General features: G+C 46.2%; 1 protein-coding gene across 8 annotated transcripts in view; it reads right to left on the reverse strand.

Moving 5' to 3' along the window:
* Positions 1-544: 544 nt before the first annotated feature.
* The window catches only part of LOC110508471 (capping protein, Arp2/3 and myosin-I linker protein 3), a 46,076-nt gene continuing 27,361 nt past the window's right edge, over positions 545-19,259 (reverse strand). Inside the window, exons 12-40 of one of the 8 annotated variants that reach the window (XM_036966211.1) lie at positions 18,879-18,965; positions 17,517-17,626; positions 17,280-17,357; positions 16,536-16,612; positions 12,520-12,624; positions 11,965-12,034; positions 11,656-11,737; positions 11,437-11,533; positions 11,290-11,344; positions 10,733-10,905; positions 10,268-10,336; positions 9,815-9,908; positions 9,527-9,625; positions 9,226-9,345; positions 8,880-8,993; positions 8,485-8,660; positions 8,212-8,299; positions 7,611-7,733; positions 7,449-7,515; positions 7,179-7,351; positions 6,468-6,547; positions 6,163-6,282; positions 5,809-5,986; positions 3,257-3,695; positions 2,819-2,946; positions 2,478-2,715; positions 2,183-2,266; positions 1,716-1,826; positions 545-1,408 (exon numbers count right to left, since the gene is read on the reverse strand). In XM_036966211.1, coding sequence (XP_036822106.1) covers positions 1,359-1,408; positions 1,716-1,826; positions 2,183-2,266; positions 2,478-2,715; positions 2,819-2,946; positions 3,257-3,695; positions 5,809-5,986; positions 6,163-6,282; positions 6,468-6,547; positions 7,179-7,351; positions 7,449-7,515; positions 7,611-7,733; positions 8,212-8,299; positions 8,485-8,660; positions 8,880-8,993; positions 9,226-9,345; positions 9,527-9,625; positions 9,815-9,908; positions 10,268-10,336; positions 10,733-10,905; positions 11,290-11,344; positions 11,437-11,533; positions 11,656-11,737; positions 11,965-12,034; positions 12,520-12,624; positions 16,536-16,612; positions 17,280-17,357; positions 17,517-17,626; positions 18,879-18,965 — 3,485 coding nt within the window. In that variant the 3' untranslated portion in view covers positions 545-1,358. Of the gene's footprint in view, positions 1,417-1,712; positions 1,827-2,182; positions 2,267-2,449; positions 2,716-2,818; positions 2,947-3,256; positions 3,696-5,808; positions 5,990-6,162; positions 6,283-6,467; positions 6,548-7,178; positions 7,352-7,448; positions 7,516-7,610; positions 7,734-8,211; positions 8,300-8,484; positions 8,661-8,879; positions 8,994-9,225; positions 9,346-9,526; positions 9,626-9,814; positions 9,909-10,267; positions 10,337-10,732; positions 10,906-11,289; positions 11,345-11,436; positions 11,534-11,655; positions 11,738-11,964; positions 12,035-12,519; positions 12,625-16,535; positions 16,613-17,279; positions 17,358-17,516; positions 17,627-18,878; positions 18,966-19,259 lie in introns of those variants that run through there. The other 7 variants (XM_036966212.1, XM_036966214.1, XM_036966210.1 and 4 more) reach the window with 7 other exon arrangements.

Here is a 19,259-nt window from a genome sequence, read left to right on the forward strand (position 1 = left end):
GTGATTAGCAAAGCTCCTGAATGTGCACTGTCCTCTGCTATAGAGGTGTGCTCTTTCACTCTGTCAAACTCAGGCGTGAAAGAGGAGCTTTTGGCGTCAGAGGACAAGTACCTTCTGGTCTTTTAAATCCAAATTGTGTGTGTGTGTATTTTGTGACATTATTCATGACATGATTAATGAATGTGGACTTTTAACACAGCCAATTTAATATTTGCCTAATTCATTGATTAATGTATTCGTGGCCCGTCTGTCAGTTGAAATCCCTTTTAAGCCTACTTCAAACAAATGGACGCTACCAATTCGATGATATCATTTTTATCATCATCACACTCTAACTTGTGTTTCATCCAAGTCTGTTTCATCACTCAGCTCTAAGCATTTAGCGCCCTCTGTTGCCCACTTCATAGTAGTGCTCCAAAATCCATCGATGTCATTTTCATAGAGGGTCAAATCCTAATCTTGCACAACAAACATATGAGTTCTTGAAGCAGATGTCAGGTTAGGGTTGTTTTCACCTGAGATAGTGCGTCATCAGTTTGGTTCCTTTAGTTAAGTCAATTTTATTGATTGATTCATTATATTAGCATTTTTTTGAAAATATACTAATTTCAGTCCTGTAAAATATGAATAAAACAGACTAAAACTGCCATTGTTCTATTGACCAACTACTAGATTACTGTAATAATGATAAACAATACACGTCATTACCATCTTCTCAATAGGAAAAACATCCTTACAACACACTCACATTCATCTTATTGTAAAATAAAAGCATGAATGTTACCCGTTACCATGTAATGACTTGGTAATAACAATGTTTAGTGCAGAGTTTGTTCACTTATGTTCAATAATTACATAATACTAGTTTCGAATACATACCGACTCATTCTTACAGAAACAGGGTCACAGATTGTCAATAAAAGAGAGACGAGGGAGAATCAGAAGTATGATCAAAGATTTTTGTACAACAAGAAGTGCAAGAAATAACAGCGACATAAGAATACCAGAGGGCCCTCAGAGACCTCTCTGTGTGTGTGTGTCTGTGTGGATAAGAGCGTTGGCTAAATTACTAAAATATAAAGGTAAAAATGTGTGTGTGTGTGTGTGTGTGTGTGTGTGTGTGTGTCCCTCTGCAAAGGAATGAAGGCGAGTGCAACTAAGTATGAGGGAGGAAAAAAAGCAGAGTGTACATGCATGTTTCGTAAAAATGAAGGAAATGAATGCTGTATACGAGGATAACCACAGTTGGGTCTATTGTGATCAAGTTCATCATTTCCCTTCTCTCTCCATCTCTTCACTCTCCTCTCCCTCCAGTTGTCCAGAATGTTGTCTTCGCCTCCGGTCTGTTGTTGTTGTTGTTATGACGACGTCACACCATTGTCGTTGGCGGGCTCTGGACTCTCAGGACCTAGACAGAGAGAGATCTGAAAGTCAAGAGTCCTTGTTCGGCCTTGTCCTATCTCCCATTAAGTATTAGAAAGGTGACTCTCCCTCATCTCCCCAAACAATGCCTAGGCCACAGTCAACCGGATTTTAATGGCCCAGCACGGCCCAGTGTTTTTTTCTGATCATGTGACACATTGGGTAGACTGTCAATGCCATGTCAATTCCCTCTTTCACCACTGAGTCATGAAAAGGAGGCTTATGAACATTCCCATGCTTGCACATACTCATACAGTATGACACAGAGAGGGGTCCAGAGAGCAGATACATACTGGGGAAGTCCAGAGATCTGTTTCTGTTCTCTGGGAGTCTGGGTCTTTTCACAGGGGGTTTGCGATCTGAGGACCCCGTCTCCAGATCGTTGGGGCTAATCCGTTCCATGCCTGAAGGGAAATGATATGAGACATACACACAGGGCCACACAGACGGTGACTGGTGACAGGGGGTAGTTGCAGTAATGTAAGAGTCATGATAAGCAGAGATCTATTGGATAGTCCCTGGCAGAGGGATGGACAGAGGAATGGTCAGCGTACCTAACAGCGACACAATGAGTCAGCATTCAATGACTGAAATAGCAAGCAAATAAATGCATCAAATCACAAATTGGAATTCCAACATCGGAATTCAAAAGATAGTGTAAAACAAGCGTATGCATGCAGGGATCTGTGGAGACAAACATGTATGTACAGACAGACGTACAGCACACATTCACACATGCAGTGAACCCACACACGCTCACCCTCACACATACCCATGTCACATGAGTCTGCCTTCCTGTTGCGATGCGGCTTCAGTGGATAACCATTTCTTCCTCCCTCCTCATCTGATTAAATAGTCAAAAGGTCAACCTGCCGCCATCATCATCAACAACAATAATACAATATTCATAGCCATTGATCATTTTTGGGACTGCATGCACATTTTCATTTACATTTGAGTCATTCAGCAGACGTTCTTTTCCAGAGCGTTATCAATTATCACTACAATGATTTCTTAATAAAACCACCTTCAGTGAAATTCCATCATAGTGCTACCTTGACAACCAGCATGATCAGGAGAGTCAAACACAGGCTTGGTAGAAGCAGGAGGCACAGGAGGAAGGCTTTTCTTCTCATTAGTCCCTTCGTCTTGACTGACAGGAGCTTGAGACAAATCAAAAGAGGGCTTGGCAGAGGCAGGTGGAACAGGAGGTGTGGTTTTCTTCTCATTGGTGGTTTCCTCAGGCGGAGTGACAGGAGGCAGTGTCTTTGGAGAGGTCTTATCTCTACCAGGCTGTGGAGATAGATTGCACGCATCGTTAAGTCATTGAGACAGACACAAACAACAAGCAGCGACACAAGAAACAAGGAGACACAGACAGACGAAACAGACACACCTTTTCAGGAATGGGGGGCCGCTGCCCCTCTGCCCCTCTTTCTTTCTGCACACCCTCACGTCTCCTTTCATTATTCTCCTCTTCTACCTTGTCTCCCTCTGTCCATCCTATACCATCAGTTGATTTCTCTACAAAGACAAAAAAAAGTGTGAAACAAAAGTGATATTGTAATTTGGTAACGACTCTACATCCACGTTCTAGCACATGCAGTAGCTGGAGCCAAACGCGGCCGACCGGCTCAAATCGGTCTTATGTAGCAAAATGTGAAATTGTGTTTTTTACATTGGATAAAAGTAGAGTCTCAGAGCTATTTAATACACCTCTAGTTAATACACCTCTAGTTAATACACCTCTAGTTAATACACCTCTAGTTAATACACCTCTAGTTAATACACCTCTCTCTAGTTAATACACCTCTAGTTATTTATGTTGCAGTACCGGAGCTTCCCTGCAGGTGTCTCTGTTTAATGCTGGCCAGGCTGGGCTTGCTGCTTTGAGAAGGGGGTTCTGGTTTCTGTCCACAGGGGGCAGCCTCCTTCCTGTCCTCCATTGACTCCGTCCCCTCTGTCTCCTTTGTCCGTCTCTCCACCTCTGTCTGAGTGCTGGGCATCGGCAGGTCCTGACAGACTGGCTCTGTCTGTCTGTCAGTCTGTCTGTCACTCTGTCTGTCAGTCTGTATGTCAGCCTGTTTGTCTGTCAGAGAAGCGGAGGACATTGCATGTCCATTGGCACGGGACTCTGTCTGGGTGTCTGATGCAATCGGCGTGTCCTTCTGTCTGACTGTGTCTCTGCCCACTGGTCTGATCTCAAAGCTACTGTCTGAGTCCTCGTCTTCTGCTCCGATACAATTGTATACCACCCCGACCAGATCTGAAGGCTGGAAGGTGGGAGAGAGACAGAGTGAAGAGAGTAGATTGTCCAGCTTACATTGTGTCATATATGCACATTTTTACTATTTCGTTTTACATGGTGGGTCACCATTGACACCAGGGTCTCATTTACAAAGGAGCCCTGCGAACATGAACCTACACAATTTGATACAAAGAATGTAAGATAATAATATAAATACAAGATGAATCAAAACAAACCCAACTCTCACATATCACCTCGCTTAAACTCAATCTAAACTGTCCAATGGAGACCAGCAAGTCTAATTTCAAGGCTATTCCATGAGCTGGGGCTATAAAACTAAAGGCATCCTCGTTGACATTCTACACATGGGACACTCGAAGTCAATCTTAAATGAATCATTGTTCATTAACAGTTAACAGGAGAGGTTTCAACAAACTGGATGCCATAGTACACATCTGTCAGGAGCTCTACCGAGGCAGTCCCATTAGTTCTCTTAAATACTGCTGGCAAGTTATATTTACAAGGTTTAGCTTATTCATATATATCATATATAATTAATTCATCATTAACGTTTGCTGCATTCATGTGACCGACCAATACCGCTTCATAACATGTGACAGACCAATACCTCAGGAGGCTTCTTCTCTCCAAGCTGAGGCCTTAAAACTGAGATATCCTTTTGTTCTCAAAACAAGGTTCTGGGCGTACTGCCAAATTGCAGATGCTGATAGTGAGGATTCGTTCAATCAGTCACTTACATGAACACGGCAATTGGTTATTAGAAAAGCACAAACCTAAAACGTTCCATCACAGATTTTCCCTAGGTCAGTGGAGACCCTGTGGTCATCCTGTCTGGGTTGCCCCCCCCCCCCCCCCCCCTTGGGTTGTGCCGTGGCGGAGGTCTTTGTGGGCTATACTCAGCCTTGTCTCAGGATGGTAAGTTGGTGGTTGAAGATATCCCTCTAGTGGTGTAGGGGCTGTGCTTTGGCAAAGTGGGTGGGGTTATATCCTTCTTGTTTGGCCCTGTCCGGGGGTGTCCTCGGATGGGGCCACAGTGTCTCCTGACCCCTCCTGTCTCAGCCTCCAGTATTTATGCTGCAGTATTTTATGTGTCGGGGGGCTAGGGTCAGTTTGTTATATCTGGAGTACTTCTCCTGTCCTATTCGGTGTCCTGTGTGAATCTAAGTGTGCGTTCTCTAATTCTCTCCTTCTCTCTTTCTCTCTCTCGGAGGACCTGAGCCCTAGGACCATGCCCCAGGACTACCTGACATGATGACTCCTTGTTGTCCCCAGTCCACCTGGCTGTGCTGCTGCTCCAGTTTCAACTGTTCTGCCTTATTATTATTCGACCATGCTGGTCATTTATGAACATTGGAACATCTTGGCCATGTTCTGTTATAATCTCCACCCGGCACAGCCAGAAGAGGACTGGCCATCCCACATATGCTCTCTCTAATTCTCTCTTTCTTTCTCTCTCTCGGAGGACCTGAGCCCTAGGACCATGCCCCAGGAATACCTGACATGATGACTCCTTGCTGTCCCCAGTCCACCTGACTGTGCTGCTGCTCCAGTTTCAACTGTTCTGCCTTATTATTTATTATTCGACCATGCTGGTCATTTATGAACATCTGAACATCTTGGCCATGTTCTGTTATAATTTCCACCCGGCACAGCCAGAAGAGGACTGGCCACCCCACATAGCCTGGTTCCTCTCTAGGTTTCTTCCTAGGTTTTGGCCTTTCTAGGGAGTTTTTCCTAGCCACCGTGCTTCTACACCTGCATTGCTTGCTGTTTGGGGTTTTAGGCTGGGTTTCTGTACAGCACTTTGAGATATCAGCTGATGTACGAAGGGCTATATAAATACATTTGATTTGATTTGATTTGATTTTGACCCGCGGGACCTCCAGAACCAGCCAGTAAAGAGAGTGGGTCTGAAAATGGCTGGATCTCCAATTAATACATGAGCTGAGGTAGTAGGGGAGTCTCTGAAGAACCGCTATTACATTCTATGTAATAGATTACATAGAATGTAAAAGCATGCATGCTGTACTGTGATGCATTTTGTAATGAGTGGGATAGACTAGTCAGGTAAAACTCCTGGCCATATTCATGAACTAGGGGCCGACCTACGTTCCTACCTGTCTCTGTGTGAGGCAGTGGGGGCTAGGCCTGCCCCCCCTCATCCCAGGCAGTGGTGTGCCCTGGATGGGCCTAGGGGACGGCATCATTCTCCCATTGGCTCCCACCTCAATGATGGCCTCCCCCTTCCCACGATCCTTAGGGTGCTGAATCATAGAGTACACGTTCTCTGAGCCACTACTGAGAGAGAGAGAGACCGAGAACGAGACAGAGATGTATTATAAACTGATAAACTGACAATAAACAATTATTTTATAGTTGTTGTTTAACAATTTATAACTATGACCTGTAATCATATGCTCGGCAATAAATCAACTAAATGTGTGCATGACTTTTCAGGACTCCCTCCGTACTCTGTTTCCTGATTGGAGATGGTGGAGCTGCGGTTCTTGCGGAACCCGGAGAAGATCGACAGCACACTGCGTCTCTTCTTCCTCCTCAGGGACTGAGCTTGATGGAGTAGTGACAGCTGACTGGTGGGGAGAGATAAAGATATGGGTAGCTGGGTCACTGAGAGTGTGTGTGTGTGTGTGTGTGTGTGTGTGTGTGTGTGTGTGTGTGTGTGTGTGTGTGTGTGTGTGTGTGTGTGTGTGTGTGTGTGTGTGTGTGTGTGTGTGTGTGTGTGTGTGTGTGTGTGTGTGAATTGTGCGTAGCCTACCTGTCAGGCAGGACTCTCTTGGTATAGAAATCCGGCAGTCCATCCTCCAGCACGTTGACTCCTCCGTTCTCTGAACAGTGCTGAGAGGACGGAGATAACAGGTTTACACCACAGCCACCAACACAAATTCTGCTGTCACACTGAAACTACTGCCATGCTATCCTGTGCAATTATCATGTATCATGTACATACACCCTACTCCCTATATAGTGCACTGCTTTTGACCAGGGCCCATGGGGCTCTGGTCGAAAAGAAGCGCACCATACAGGGAAAAGTGTGTCATTTGGGACGCAGCTGAGGAATCTGATATGCCGCCAACAGAGAGATGCCTTGGGGCATTGCGGATTGGAGAACGTGATAAACGAGTGAGTCATGAGATAATGCGACAGATTCACAGTCATAAAGAAACCTATTTTTGGGATGCCTCTGGCATGAAAAACCAGGATGACTCCAATTCTAGAATACAAATACATTGCATTAGAGCTGAGAGGTGAATAGATTTGTTTGGCTCAGAGGCCTGGTCAACCCCTACCCCCTAGGTACTTAAGTTTAACTAAAATGATTGGGTAAGTAATGTCTGTATCACATTTCACACAGCCTAGTGGGTACGTTTGAACTTTCAACTTGACCAGCTTTCAGATCTGTATGAAGTGCTTAGGGGGCTATTTAGGATCGGGTCTGGCTCTTCTTTACAGGTCAGAGTTGACTCACTGTTTCCACGGGGACTTGTCCTCGACAGTGCCTTCGCGGGGGCCGTGGCCTGACCTGTGTCACATGGCGCAGTGGTGCACCCTGGGTAGGCAGGGTGTACAGATCCTCCCATGATGCTGAGCGGGATAGGGGGCCAGAGTGAGTCGGGGAGGAGGTGGGATCATCACCAAGACCTAAAAGGGAGGGAGAGAAGATTCAAAGTTGGGTCAAATCCATGTTAATCCACATAAAATGCCCTGCATGATAACTTTATTATTAAGGTAAGCTCACTCAATCTGGTTGACACCGGACGAATCCTTCTGGTTCTGGAGCTACGTTTCTTGATGGCGATGGTGTCCTAGTATGACACGAGAGAGAGGAAAGGCAACGTGATAAGAGCAATGGAAAAATGCACTCGTACACGCACACATATACACCCGCCCACACACTTACGATGTTCATGCCCAGGCCTTCCTCGTCGGGGAAGTCCAGTGAGTCTGTGATTCTGGATTGTCTGATGATGCGCCTGCCTGTCCCTGCGTCATCCAAACGCTTCGCCTGGGACACCTGACACAGCTAAGACAACCGAGAGGCATTTACAATGCTATATACTGGTCCGACACAATGGGAACTGGTCTGGTCTGAGACTATGCTCTCTGGTGTGAGATGGTGGGGAGATGAAACTGAGATTGAACAAGTCACTGTTCTAGAGGTACACAGATGTACACAGAGGTCCCAGAGGTACACAGAGGTACACAGAGGTCACATAGGTACACAGAGGTACACAGAGGTCACAGAGGTACACAGAGGTACACAGATGTACACAGAGGTACACAGATGTACACAGAGGTCACAGAGGTACACAGATGTACACAGAGGTCACAGAGGTACACAGAGGTACACAGAGGTCACAGAGGTACACAGAGGTACACAGAGGTCACAGAGGTACACAGAGGTCACAGAGGTACACAGAGGTCACAGAGGTCACAGAGGTACACCGTGCATAGAGGTAAAGACACATCGAGCACAGAGAGAGTAGTGTGTGTGTTAGTACCAGGGTTTTGTGAGTGGTGTAGAGCTCCTGAAGGATCTGATCCACTATGGAGTTGGTCAGATAGGAGACCACCGACAGCTTTACGTCCCTGAGGGAGAAAGATAAAAACAGAGAACGAGATCAAGGGAGGGAGAGAGAAAGAGATCAAGGGAGGGGGGAGAGAGAGAGAGAGGGGGGGGGGAGTGAATTCTTCCTTCAAGTTCTCTATTCACACCCTACTCTTTAGTCTAGACCCTTCTCATCCCCTCCCTCTTTTTTTCCTCCCCCTCTTACTCCAGGGCTCTGTTGATGTCCTGTGCCGCTCTCTCCATCAGGGCGGTGCGGATGGTGGAGCGAGGGATGGAGACACGTTCTGAGACAGAGGAGAGCGGAGGGTTGAGTCGCTCAGCTGAGGAGGAGGACATGGGACACAGCTCCCGACACAGAGACACCATGGAGTCCACTATCACCTGGGAATGATCAGTCAACAAAGTCATCAATGTGACACTCCCTCATTCAATAAGTCCTGTTTACGATAAGAATCACAGTACCCATGTTTCCTTATCAGCAACCGTGGCCAGGTCTCCTGCCGAAGAATGTGTATATATATCCATCTATCTATCTTTCAATTCATCCATCATAGTCTAAATCCAACCATGCAGGGGGAGATGGAGTGTTGAGTGGTCTACCTGTAGTTCCTTATCAGCAGCCTTGGCCAGCTCTCCTGCTAGAGAGTCCAGTTTCTGTCTGACAGGCCCGTCCACTGAGAGAACATGGGCCAGCTCACACAGAGATGGGTAGAGCTGAGAGGGAGAGAGAGGAGCTTAGAATATATTCAACCACACATACATATGCATATTCAACACACACACACACACGCATACACACACACACACTCACACGCGCACACACACACGCACACACACAAACAAACACACACACACACACGCACATATGCACACAGTATAGCTGAGAGAGACAGAGAGAGTGGTTTAGAATATATAAACACGCATGCATACGCACACGCCAACTTACTGCACGGGAGTTTCTGGCCTCCTTCAGGACCTGTCTGGCAGCCTGCAACTCCTCTCCTTCCTCTGAGCCTCGGAGAGCACACACCTGCTGCTGCACACGCACACACAGCCGCTCCATCACCTGACACACGCAGACACACACATACACACACACGCGCACGCACACACACACACACAAACACAGACTCACACACAGACACACACACACACACACACACACACGTCAGTCCGTGGGGTTTTGACTCAAAGGCTGTCTTTCTCGCCAAAATTACACCGTTTACATAAGCTCACAGTATTTGTACCTGTTCAGCAGTGCTGGTGACCAGGCCTTGGTGCAGACGAAGAGCCTGTTTCTGAGAGAACCTCTGGGTCTGGTTGTTCCTCAACAGAGCACGCTGAATCTGAGATACAAAGTGAGAGGGATGGGAAAGGAGGGATGTCGGTGGTGAAAGAAGACGAGCAACAGAGAGAAGAAGAGGTGGTTTAACGAAGTGAACAGGGCAGAAATAAGAGAGACGGACACGAGACACGAGCTGCCGACGACAACAGTCGTGATGTCACGGCGTGACGTCACACCCCAGGGGACCCACCTTGGTCAGCGCTTGGTCAATCCTCTCAGGGGCACTCCGGTAAGCCTGTGTGACATCATTGAGGGGGATGGACATGTAATGCAGGGTGAAGTTACTGTCAAGAGAATGAGTCAGCGAAAATGAAGAAGAGGGAAAAAAAACAGAAATCATTACAAATCAATACCTTTTCTATGAATAATGATGATTCATTGCCTTGGAAATGCTTGATGCGGTAGTTGGATATCACTCTAATGTCCTCTTTATGTGAATCCTTGTCACTAGAACTTAAAACAGGCAGCCCCGCCTCACAAACAGGTCAGGGTGCTTATGAAACGCTGTGCAACGACTGCAAGGCAAGCACAGAGATATGCGTCTCTTGTCTTCTGACTTTCAGTCATGTCCCTCGTGTTCAGGTTTGTTTGAGTGAGTGGGTGAGAGCGTGTGTGTGTGTGTGTTGGGGTGCGTGTGTCTCACTGTTCCAGGGCCCGAGCCACATCTTGGAATCCTGTAGCCGTGGTGTTATTGCGATCCCACGTCACACTCCTTAGAAGGATCAAATGGGAGGAAGGAAGAAGGAGAAAGAGAGGGATGGATAAAAGGAGAAAAGGAGAGATCATTTGAATAATAATTGACTTGAAAACTGAAGCTCACATACATGGCACCTGTCAAATTACAAATTCAGAATTGCACAGCGTGAATAACCAAAGAAGTGCTTGTTCACTACAGAGTGTATTGAGAGCCGTAACAGAACCCCTCATCATTACATTATCACTGCATTAACTACGGCATAGCAACTGAACAATGAACTTTCCCACATCCCCCTCAGTCTCTCTTTTCCCCCTCCCTCTCTCTCTCACCTCCCCCTTTCTTGCTCTCTACCAGCCCCCCTTTCTCCCTCCTCTCTTTCGCTCCCACTTTCCCTCGCTCCCTCTCTCTTACCTGAGTGTGGTGTTGATCTGCAGGGCTTTGCTGAGCATCTTAGCCCCCGCATCCTCCAGGCTGTTCCCACTCAGGTCCACCTTGCGCAGGCAGGTGTTGCTGCCCAGAGCGTTCACCAGCACTGTGCCCCGAGAGCGCAGGCGCGAGTCCGCCAGAGAGAGGGACTGCAGGGCCTGAGGACGGAGAGACGGAGAGAGGGGCGAGAGAGAGGATAAGGGCTCTCAAAACTGAAGTGAATTTGTAAAGTGTGTGTATGTGTGTGTCTTTGAGTGCTGTGTGCTTGTGTTATGTTTGTGAGTGATCAGCGTCAACAGCAGTAAATAATTGAGTGAGCTCGCCATGGTGATGCCGTATCTGCGCTGAGAGAGGAGCCCGGAGCCGAGAGAATAAAGTACGTCCCAATGAATCATTCACTAGGGCCGGAGAGAACATACAGTGTGCCTGCGTAGAGTATGGCAGTGAGTGCGAGTACATAAACATACCCGGGTGGTACGTGTATGAGTTTGTGTGCGCGCGAGCGTGTCTCAGTGTGTGTTCACGTGCATGATGAAACTCACACACTCTTCCTCCTGCACTAACTGCACTAGTTTCTGCAGAATTTCATCCAGCACCCTGCAGACACATAATTGCCACTGTTAGACAAAATACACATCTTCCCAGTGCGTGTTTCTACGCGCCTGCGGAGGACGGGTTACTGTCCCTACCTGCCCTTGAGGTTGAAGTTCTTGCCCAGCAGCAAGTGTTTGAGGGAAGGGTGTCTGGAGAAGGCCGGGATGACCCCTAGCAGATCAGCATCTAACCCTGAGAGACACATATGCACAGTATATCAGCTAATGCATATGAACTGGCATCTATGTTGGCCCTCAAAATACTCAGAAGACTGTGGCATGCGTAGGGAAGAGAAAGGCACAAGGGTCACTCACCGTTGTCTGAGATGTCCAGACTACCAATACAGGCCACTCTGGGAAACAGCTCCTGGAGCACCCCGGCACCAGCAGACCTCAACTGAGAGAGAGAGAGAGAGAGAGAGAGAGAGAGAGAGAGAGAGAGAGAGAAAGAGAGAGAGAGAGAGAGAGAGAGAGAGAGAGAGAGAGAGACAGAGAGAGAGAGAGAGAGAGACAGAGAGAGAGAGAGAGAGAGAGAGAGAGAGAGAGAGAGAGAGAGAGAGAAGACTAAATCAGTCAAATGGAGAGACAGGAAGGCAAGGCAATTCGGACAGACAGGCGCCGTACCTCACAGCAGCTGAGGTCCAGGTGTAGGTCACTGATGTGAGGGTTGGAAGACAGGCCAAGGAAGAGAGCTCTGAGAGAGGCAGAGATGGAGAGATGGAGCGAGAGAGAGAGAGAGAGAGAGAGAGAGAGAGAGAGCGAGAGAGAGGAGGTCAAGAAAGGTCAATGCATAGCAAACTCATTTCAAATTGTTTTCTTAATTACCATGACGGATTTTTCCATCAACTTCCCTACGAGGAAACCATGTAGGATTTCTATTCACACACACTGAGGGGTGTTACAGCCGTCTTAAAGGATGTGGGAGAAAAGGAGTTTAGAGATTCCTAGAACTACTTGGCCAAGGACCAGTAAGTGCTTCAACTGAAACGCGGGAAGCGTGGTAAAGTGGTACACAACAAAAAGACAACTTGATAAGGAGATTGGTTTTTACCAACAAAACACCTTTCACAATACACACATGTTCAAGAATTCATTAAGTGTCGGTAAATAAATGATGGACTGAGTCAGAGCGTGAGTCAGACATTTTGGGAGGTGGCCAGAGCGGAGTGCCTATCTCACCTCAGAGTGTCCGGAGGGAGCTTCATGGAAGACAGGTTGACGTGCGTAAGACTGAAGGCTGAACTGAAGAACTGTCTGACGACAGGAAGAGTCTCCCTCACTTTCCTGAAAGAGAGAGAGAGCGAGAGAGAGAGAGGGGGAGAGAGGGAGAGAGGGAGAGCGAGAGTGAGAGTGAGAGTGAGAGCGAGAGTGAGAGCGAGAGTGAGAGTGAGAGTGAGAGTGAGAGTGAGAGCGAGAGCGAGAGCGAGAGAGAGAGAGAGAGAGAACGGGAGAGAAAGAGAGAAAGAGTGGGAAATAAACAGAGGGAGAGAGAGAGAGAATGCAAGATAGGGAGAACGAGAGCGTGAGAGACAGACAGAGTGGGAGAGAACCAGAGGGAGAGAGAGAGAGAATGAAAGATAGGGAGAACGAGAGCGTGAGAGACAGACAGAGTGGGAGAGAACCAGAGGGAGAGAGAGAGAATGCAAGATAGGGAGAACGAGAGTGTGAGAGACAGACAGAGATAGAGACAGAGTGGGAGAGAACCGGAGGGAGAGAGAGAGAGAATGCAAGATAGGGAGAACGAGAGCGTGAGAGACAGACAGAGTGGGAGAGAACCGGAGGGAGAGAGAGAGAGAATGCAAGATAGGGAGAACGAGAGCGTGAGAGACAGACAGAGAAATAGACAGGCAGTAAATGGCCTTCAAAAAACAAGACTATAACATCAGACAATGTGAACAACACAAAACAAGTTTAAGTTACAAAAATGCTTTTTTTTTATCAAAACATCTGTTAACACAACTGGGCGTAAAATATTTTCCTTATGGAAAAATACACACACTTCAGAGCCCATAGCAATTGTACACCAGCTCAGGAATACACTCATTCTGAGCATGTCAGTAAGAGCCCTCTGAGCCATACCAGGTAACAGAAACATCCAGGCATTTAATTGGAATACAGGGGACGGTATACTCCTAAATTGTAGAACAGCATAACTAACACTCATTTTAGCCTGACCATACAAATAATTCAGCATATAGTGACAGAAAGAGAGAGACGGAGGGGGTAGAGATAGAAAACAAAGGAAAGATGGAGAGAGAGAGAAAGAGAGAGGAATAAAGGAAGTGGAGAGAGACAGAAAGAAATAGTGTGTGTGTGTGTGAGAGAGAGAGAGAGAGAGAGAGAGAGAGAGGTAGGGGGTAAAGGGTTAATGGGGGCTCAAGTCAGAGAATGGCATGATGATAACAGGTTCGTGTGCTCGCCAACCTATGCGCTCATCGGCATAAATCATGTCTTTGCGTGGCTACAGTCTCTGTGTGACTGAAGACTGGCTTCAGTCACACAGAGATGGGCAGCAGATACACCCAGCACAGAGGGGCCAGTGTAGACATTGAACACTGTTACAGTCAATGATTTGGAGGAAAGAGAGAGGAGAAAGAGTGAGAGTGAGAGTGAGAGAGAGAGAGGGGGGGGGGATAGCGCTGGCTCTTTCATTCTTATCAGTTCAAACCGATTTATGTTCTATTTAATGTGGCGAGATCAGAGCTCAGGCAGAGCGACCAAGGCTCCACTGACTGCTGCTAGTGAAGTACAGACACACAGAGAGGGAGGGATGGGAGAGGGGAGAGAGTGAGAGGGACATGTCGAAGAGGAGAAGGAGCTAGAGAAGGCGAGAGAGAAAAGACAGAGAAAGAGAGGCATGAGAGGAATGGAGAAAAAGAGACTAGAGAGGGTGACGTAGCAGGGTGACGTAGCAGGGTGACGTTAATTGTCATGAATCTTGCCCTGGACGCAGAAATTAGAGATTTCTGTTAGATGGGCCAGCTACAAAATTGGATATATCGTAAAAGTTCATGAAAACAAAAATGTGCTTTTTGGTCTTGCACTTCCATATAATAAAACTCATGTCATATACAGTACAGTGTCAACGTCTATAATCACTATGTATTCACAGCCCTTGACTTTATGTGTTACAAAGTGGGATTCAAATGGATTTAATTGTCATTTTTTGTCAACGATCTACACAAAACACTCTGTAATGACAAGTTTTAAGAAGTGTATGGAAAATAAAACACAAACATTTCTTGATTAGATACGTTTTCAACCCCCCTGAGTCAATAAGTGTTAGAATCACTTATTACAGCTGTGAGTCTTTCTGGGTAAGTGTCTAAGAACTTTGCACACCTGGATTGTACAATATTTGCCCAATATTTTTTCTCCCAATTCTTCAAGCTCTGTCAAGTTTGTTGTTGATCATTGCTAGACAGCCATTTTTAAGTCTTGCCATAGATTTTTAAGATGATTTAAGTAGAAACTGTAACTAGGCCACTCAGGAGTTTTCTATGTTGTCTTGGTAAGCAACTCCGGTTTATATTTGGCCTTGTGTTTCAGGTGAATTGTCCAGCTGAAAGATGAATTTCAGTGTCTGTTGGAAAGCAGACTTAACCAAGTTTTCACTAGGATTGTGCTTGTGCTTAGCTGTATTCCACTTTTTTTAAACCCTTAATACTCCCTAGTCCTTGCCGATGACAAGCATACCCATAACATGATGCAGCCACCACCAGTACAGTATGTACTGTATGTACAGTATGTGTGGGGTACAGCAATGGGGTAGTCATTTAAAACTCATGTCAAACACTATTATTGCAAGTAAGATTGAATCCATGCAGCTTATTATGTGACTTGTTAAGCACATTTTTACTCCTGAACTCATTTAGGCTCGCCATTTAGAAAAGCGTTTCATTTGTAAACATTTCTAGAAACACATTTGCAGTTTGACATGATGGGGTGTTGTGTGCAGACCGGTGACACAAAATCTCAATTGAATAAACGTCGTATTCAGGCTGCAACACAGCAAAATGTGGAACAAGTCAAGGGGGGTGAATACTCTCTGAAGGCACTGTGCATGGCGTCATACCCTGGGTTGTTCTGAACGGCCACGGAACACGCACCTCAATGCGCTCGCGACTCCTTCCTTTGCGCTTCAAAACCACGGTCTGTTTCTCTGAATTGCTTTGTGCAAGCCCAAACACTGTACGATCCTATTTTATAACCTAGTTAGTCATTTTGGCAATAGAACAAGCGTTCAAATAATGCCCAGCTGACCCAGATTGCAATATAAAATGGGCCCCTTTTGGATTGTGTTAACAGGATTGCAGGGTTGTGCTCCAATCAAAACAACTACAAGTGTGTCAAGTGAACTGTTCTTCAACTTTGGTATGAATCATTTTCCCATAATCTCCAAACTGTTCCCTTTAAATTGCTACCATGATTATGCATTTCATATTTATTTTGTAAGAAACATTTCATTTTTAGTCCTACCCATATAGGCCAATTCCCATGAGTGTAAAGGGTTCATTTAAGGTTTGGGTTAGCCATTAGGGTTAGCAGTGTGGTTAAGGTTAGGGTTCAAATCAGATTTTATGACTTTGTGGATGTGCCAGCTATTGACAACTCTACAGAGGTGCCTCCAGGGCAAGATTCATGACAATAAATGCCAACCTGCTCTATAGTAATAGCAGAGAGAGAGAGAGAGAGATAGTAGAGAGTAGAGAGAAGAGAGCGGGGGAGGTGAGGGAGACCGAGAATGTGCTGGCGCGTAGAGAGCCTGGGGATTTGAACAATAATTCCCTTCCAAAATTAGTCTCATTTTTCACAAACTTTTCTATAATGGATTAATCTGCTGAGCGGAGATGGGGTTGCTGCTTTGCCAGTCCTGAGGGAGGCCAGACGAGAGCAGACGAGAGATGGATCATGTCTGCTCTGCTCCAGCCTGCTCTGCTCCGCAAGGTAGGTAAACACTGGCTCAGAGACGGAAGAGATGGATGAGGGGGCGCGTCTTGTACAGTTGGACACATTTCTATCTAATTCTGTCTACGTGGTACAGGGGTAAAGGCCCATCTCTGACAGAATGTGTTGTGCTCTACACGGACACTTCCCTGAGAGAGGATACTGCTGGTTGCCTCTCAGGGATCAACAACGTTAAGTGAATCGATATGGATGAAGGTCCATTCAAGGGGCAACCAGAGTCACCTCACCTGTGAGAAAAGCAGTTCTTGGAGAGATTCAGGTAAGCGAGATCAACACAACATCCCCTCAACAGAGCGCCGAATAACTGTTATGGATAGAAACCAGTTAGTTAGCAGGATTAAATCACATATTATGTTAACACGACAACAAATACATACGAAGATCAATCATGTCAACAAGCTCGGCAGTTTCACGATCGCTTCGCTAACACCGTCAGGAAGTCATTTTTGCAAAAACGCTAATGTGCCAAGGAAGTGACATTCTAACAAAGTCAACCAGACTCTCTTACAGGGGAGATTATATGGAGAAAACAAGATACGAACACAACAACAATCGTCAGAAAACAAAATCCCGAAGAAAAAAAAGTGGCCTCCTTTCATCCCAAAGACACATCAGAGGAAGAGGAATGAGTTGAGAACGAGCAATGGCAGACCAGAAGCTTCCTGTCTCAGAACACACTGTAATATTCTACACAAACATTAATGCTCAACATAAAAGGCATAATATTCCTGCAATTGTGGCAGAATGTTCCTTCCCAAGTTATACAGATTAAATGTGATGTTTATACGTTTGTAGAATCCCAGAACTGTTGTCCCGATTAGGGCGTCCACACTTCCACTTTAACGGTTATAAAGTCCACTTCAATAAGTATGTCAGTTAAGACCATCCTGACCCTTGACCAGACAAAGCGTGTATCACTTTGAATTGTATGGTCAAAGTATGAAGCACTCTAGAATGGAGACGCTACTAACCGAGTCCACAGTGCAGTCGGTCCCAGAGAGGTCCAAATGAACCAGACAGTTTGGCTGGGCTAGGAACAGGTACATGTTCTGCAGAGAGATAGACGGAGAGAGAGAGCCTTTAAAGAGAGTAGTGCATGCGTGCGTGTGTGTGCGCGCGTGTGTCTGGCTGTGTGTGCGTGTGTTACAAGCGGAGCAACGATGCGTGCGCGTGCGTGTACATGTGGCGTGTTGATGTGCCGGTCTCACCGTGGCGTCCTCCCCAGACAGAATCCCAGGGTTTTTGCTCAGGTCCAGGTGAAGGAGAGAGTTGGAGTAGTCATCACTGGAGCAGAGGGCCTGGGAGAGAGACATCACTCCTAAGATAGAGGAAGGGAGAGGGGGATGAATGAATAAAGAAATGTGCATCGGTAGAAATAGTCTGTTGACGTGGGGAAGTCAAGGACCTGCAGAGGAGGAGGGAAAGCGTTTCAGAGCACCCTTATTAACTGGCCAACTATCCGAGCTAACTACTAATCCCATAAAACGCTCCATCTGAAACCAAAAAGACAAATATGGGCCCCTTGGTCCGTTATATTAGAGCAGCCCATTCAAATCTCTTTCAGATCTCTTCACTGCAGAGATTTTGAGAGAGAAAATAGTAACAAGAGCATGCTCAGTGAGCAGTGAACTCAATAAAGCCCACAAAACGGCAGACGTGCAGGGCCAGACCTTGTACTCTCGTGTTTACTTTGAGGCCTGCAACAAAAGGTTACAATTAGAGCAATGAGGCAAAGACTGTGGAATAGCTAGCCCTGTGCGCTACCCTAGAACAGTAGATCAATCTCATCCCTAATTCGCCCAGATTAAAGAGGAAATTAGCACACAGCAGACAGCAGAGCAGACAACAGACAGGCATGTGGCGCATACCTTGAGAGGGAGCAGGTAGGCCATCCTCTGCCCATCCATGTGAATCAACACATTCACATATTATGACTGTCTTTTTGACGAGTCATCTGTAAATCTATCAAATCTGTAAATCTATAAATAGACTTTGATCATAAATGTGCTCTTGACAAATATAAGAGAACATAAACCTTAGGACCCTGTATGACCAAGAATAAAATTCTCTTGAATACCCAGGCCCTATAGACGGGTTAGCTGAGAGCGTCAGGAAAACAATGCTTCACGCTTCAATGAGGCAGAAGGTTATGTGTCGTTGTGATTCTGGATGACCATATAGCTAGCAACAATGACAAGAAACTGCAATGTGGGGAATAGTGAGAGGCTCGTTTCAGTTAGTTTTACCTTGTTCTGGCTGCCATGTCTTGTTTTGAGGTGTTTTGACTGATACCATGTCTATGCTAATATGGCAAAAATCTGCTAGCTAGATAACCTGAAACGATGCTCATTGTGCAACTTTATGTTTTCAATAAACATTGGAGACTAAATATAGTTTACACGTTGTCAACAATCTAAGACAACCCCATCTGTTTTGCCCTATAGTTGAGCACGTGTCGGTTTTGTTGCCAAACAACCAACTGATCTATATGAGTTCATGGAGGAGAGGTGACCACCACAGGGGGGCGCTGTGGCCCAGGGGACAGATGGAGGACAGAGGGATGAACACACCCTTGGAGGAGAGGGACGTCTTGGAGAGGTTGAGCAGACGAAGGCCTTTGTTGAGACGACACACCAGCTGGATGAGGTTGGACACTCCTGGGATAAAATAAACACACCTGAGAGTGTCAGAATGAAACACACACACACACAGACAAACACACACACACACACACACACACACACACACACACACTGCTCACACACACACACACTGCTTACACTCACGTCCACAAACAAACAGTCACACACATGAACATGCAAAGATCAGAGTAAGCGCACACAATCACACACCCTTGACCTCTCCCGCACATGATCAGCAAAATGAACACATACACACGGGTATAATCTACCCTAGACGACAAAGCGAGTCTAGTACGTCTATAGGCACAC

This window comes from Oncorhynchus mykiss, chromosome 28, assembly GCF_013265735.2.
Source record: "Oncorhynchus mykiss isolate Arlee chromosome 28, USDA_OmykA_1.1, whole genome shotgun sequence".
NCBI classification, from domain to species: Eukaryota; Metazoa; Chordata; class Actinopteri; order Salmoniformes; family Salmonidae; genus Oncorhynchus; species Oncorhynchus mykiss.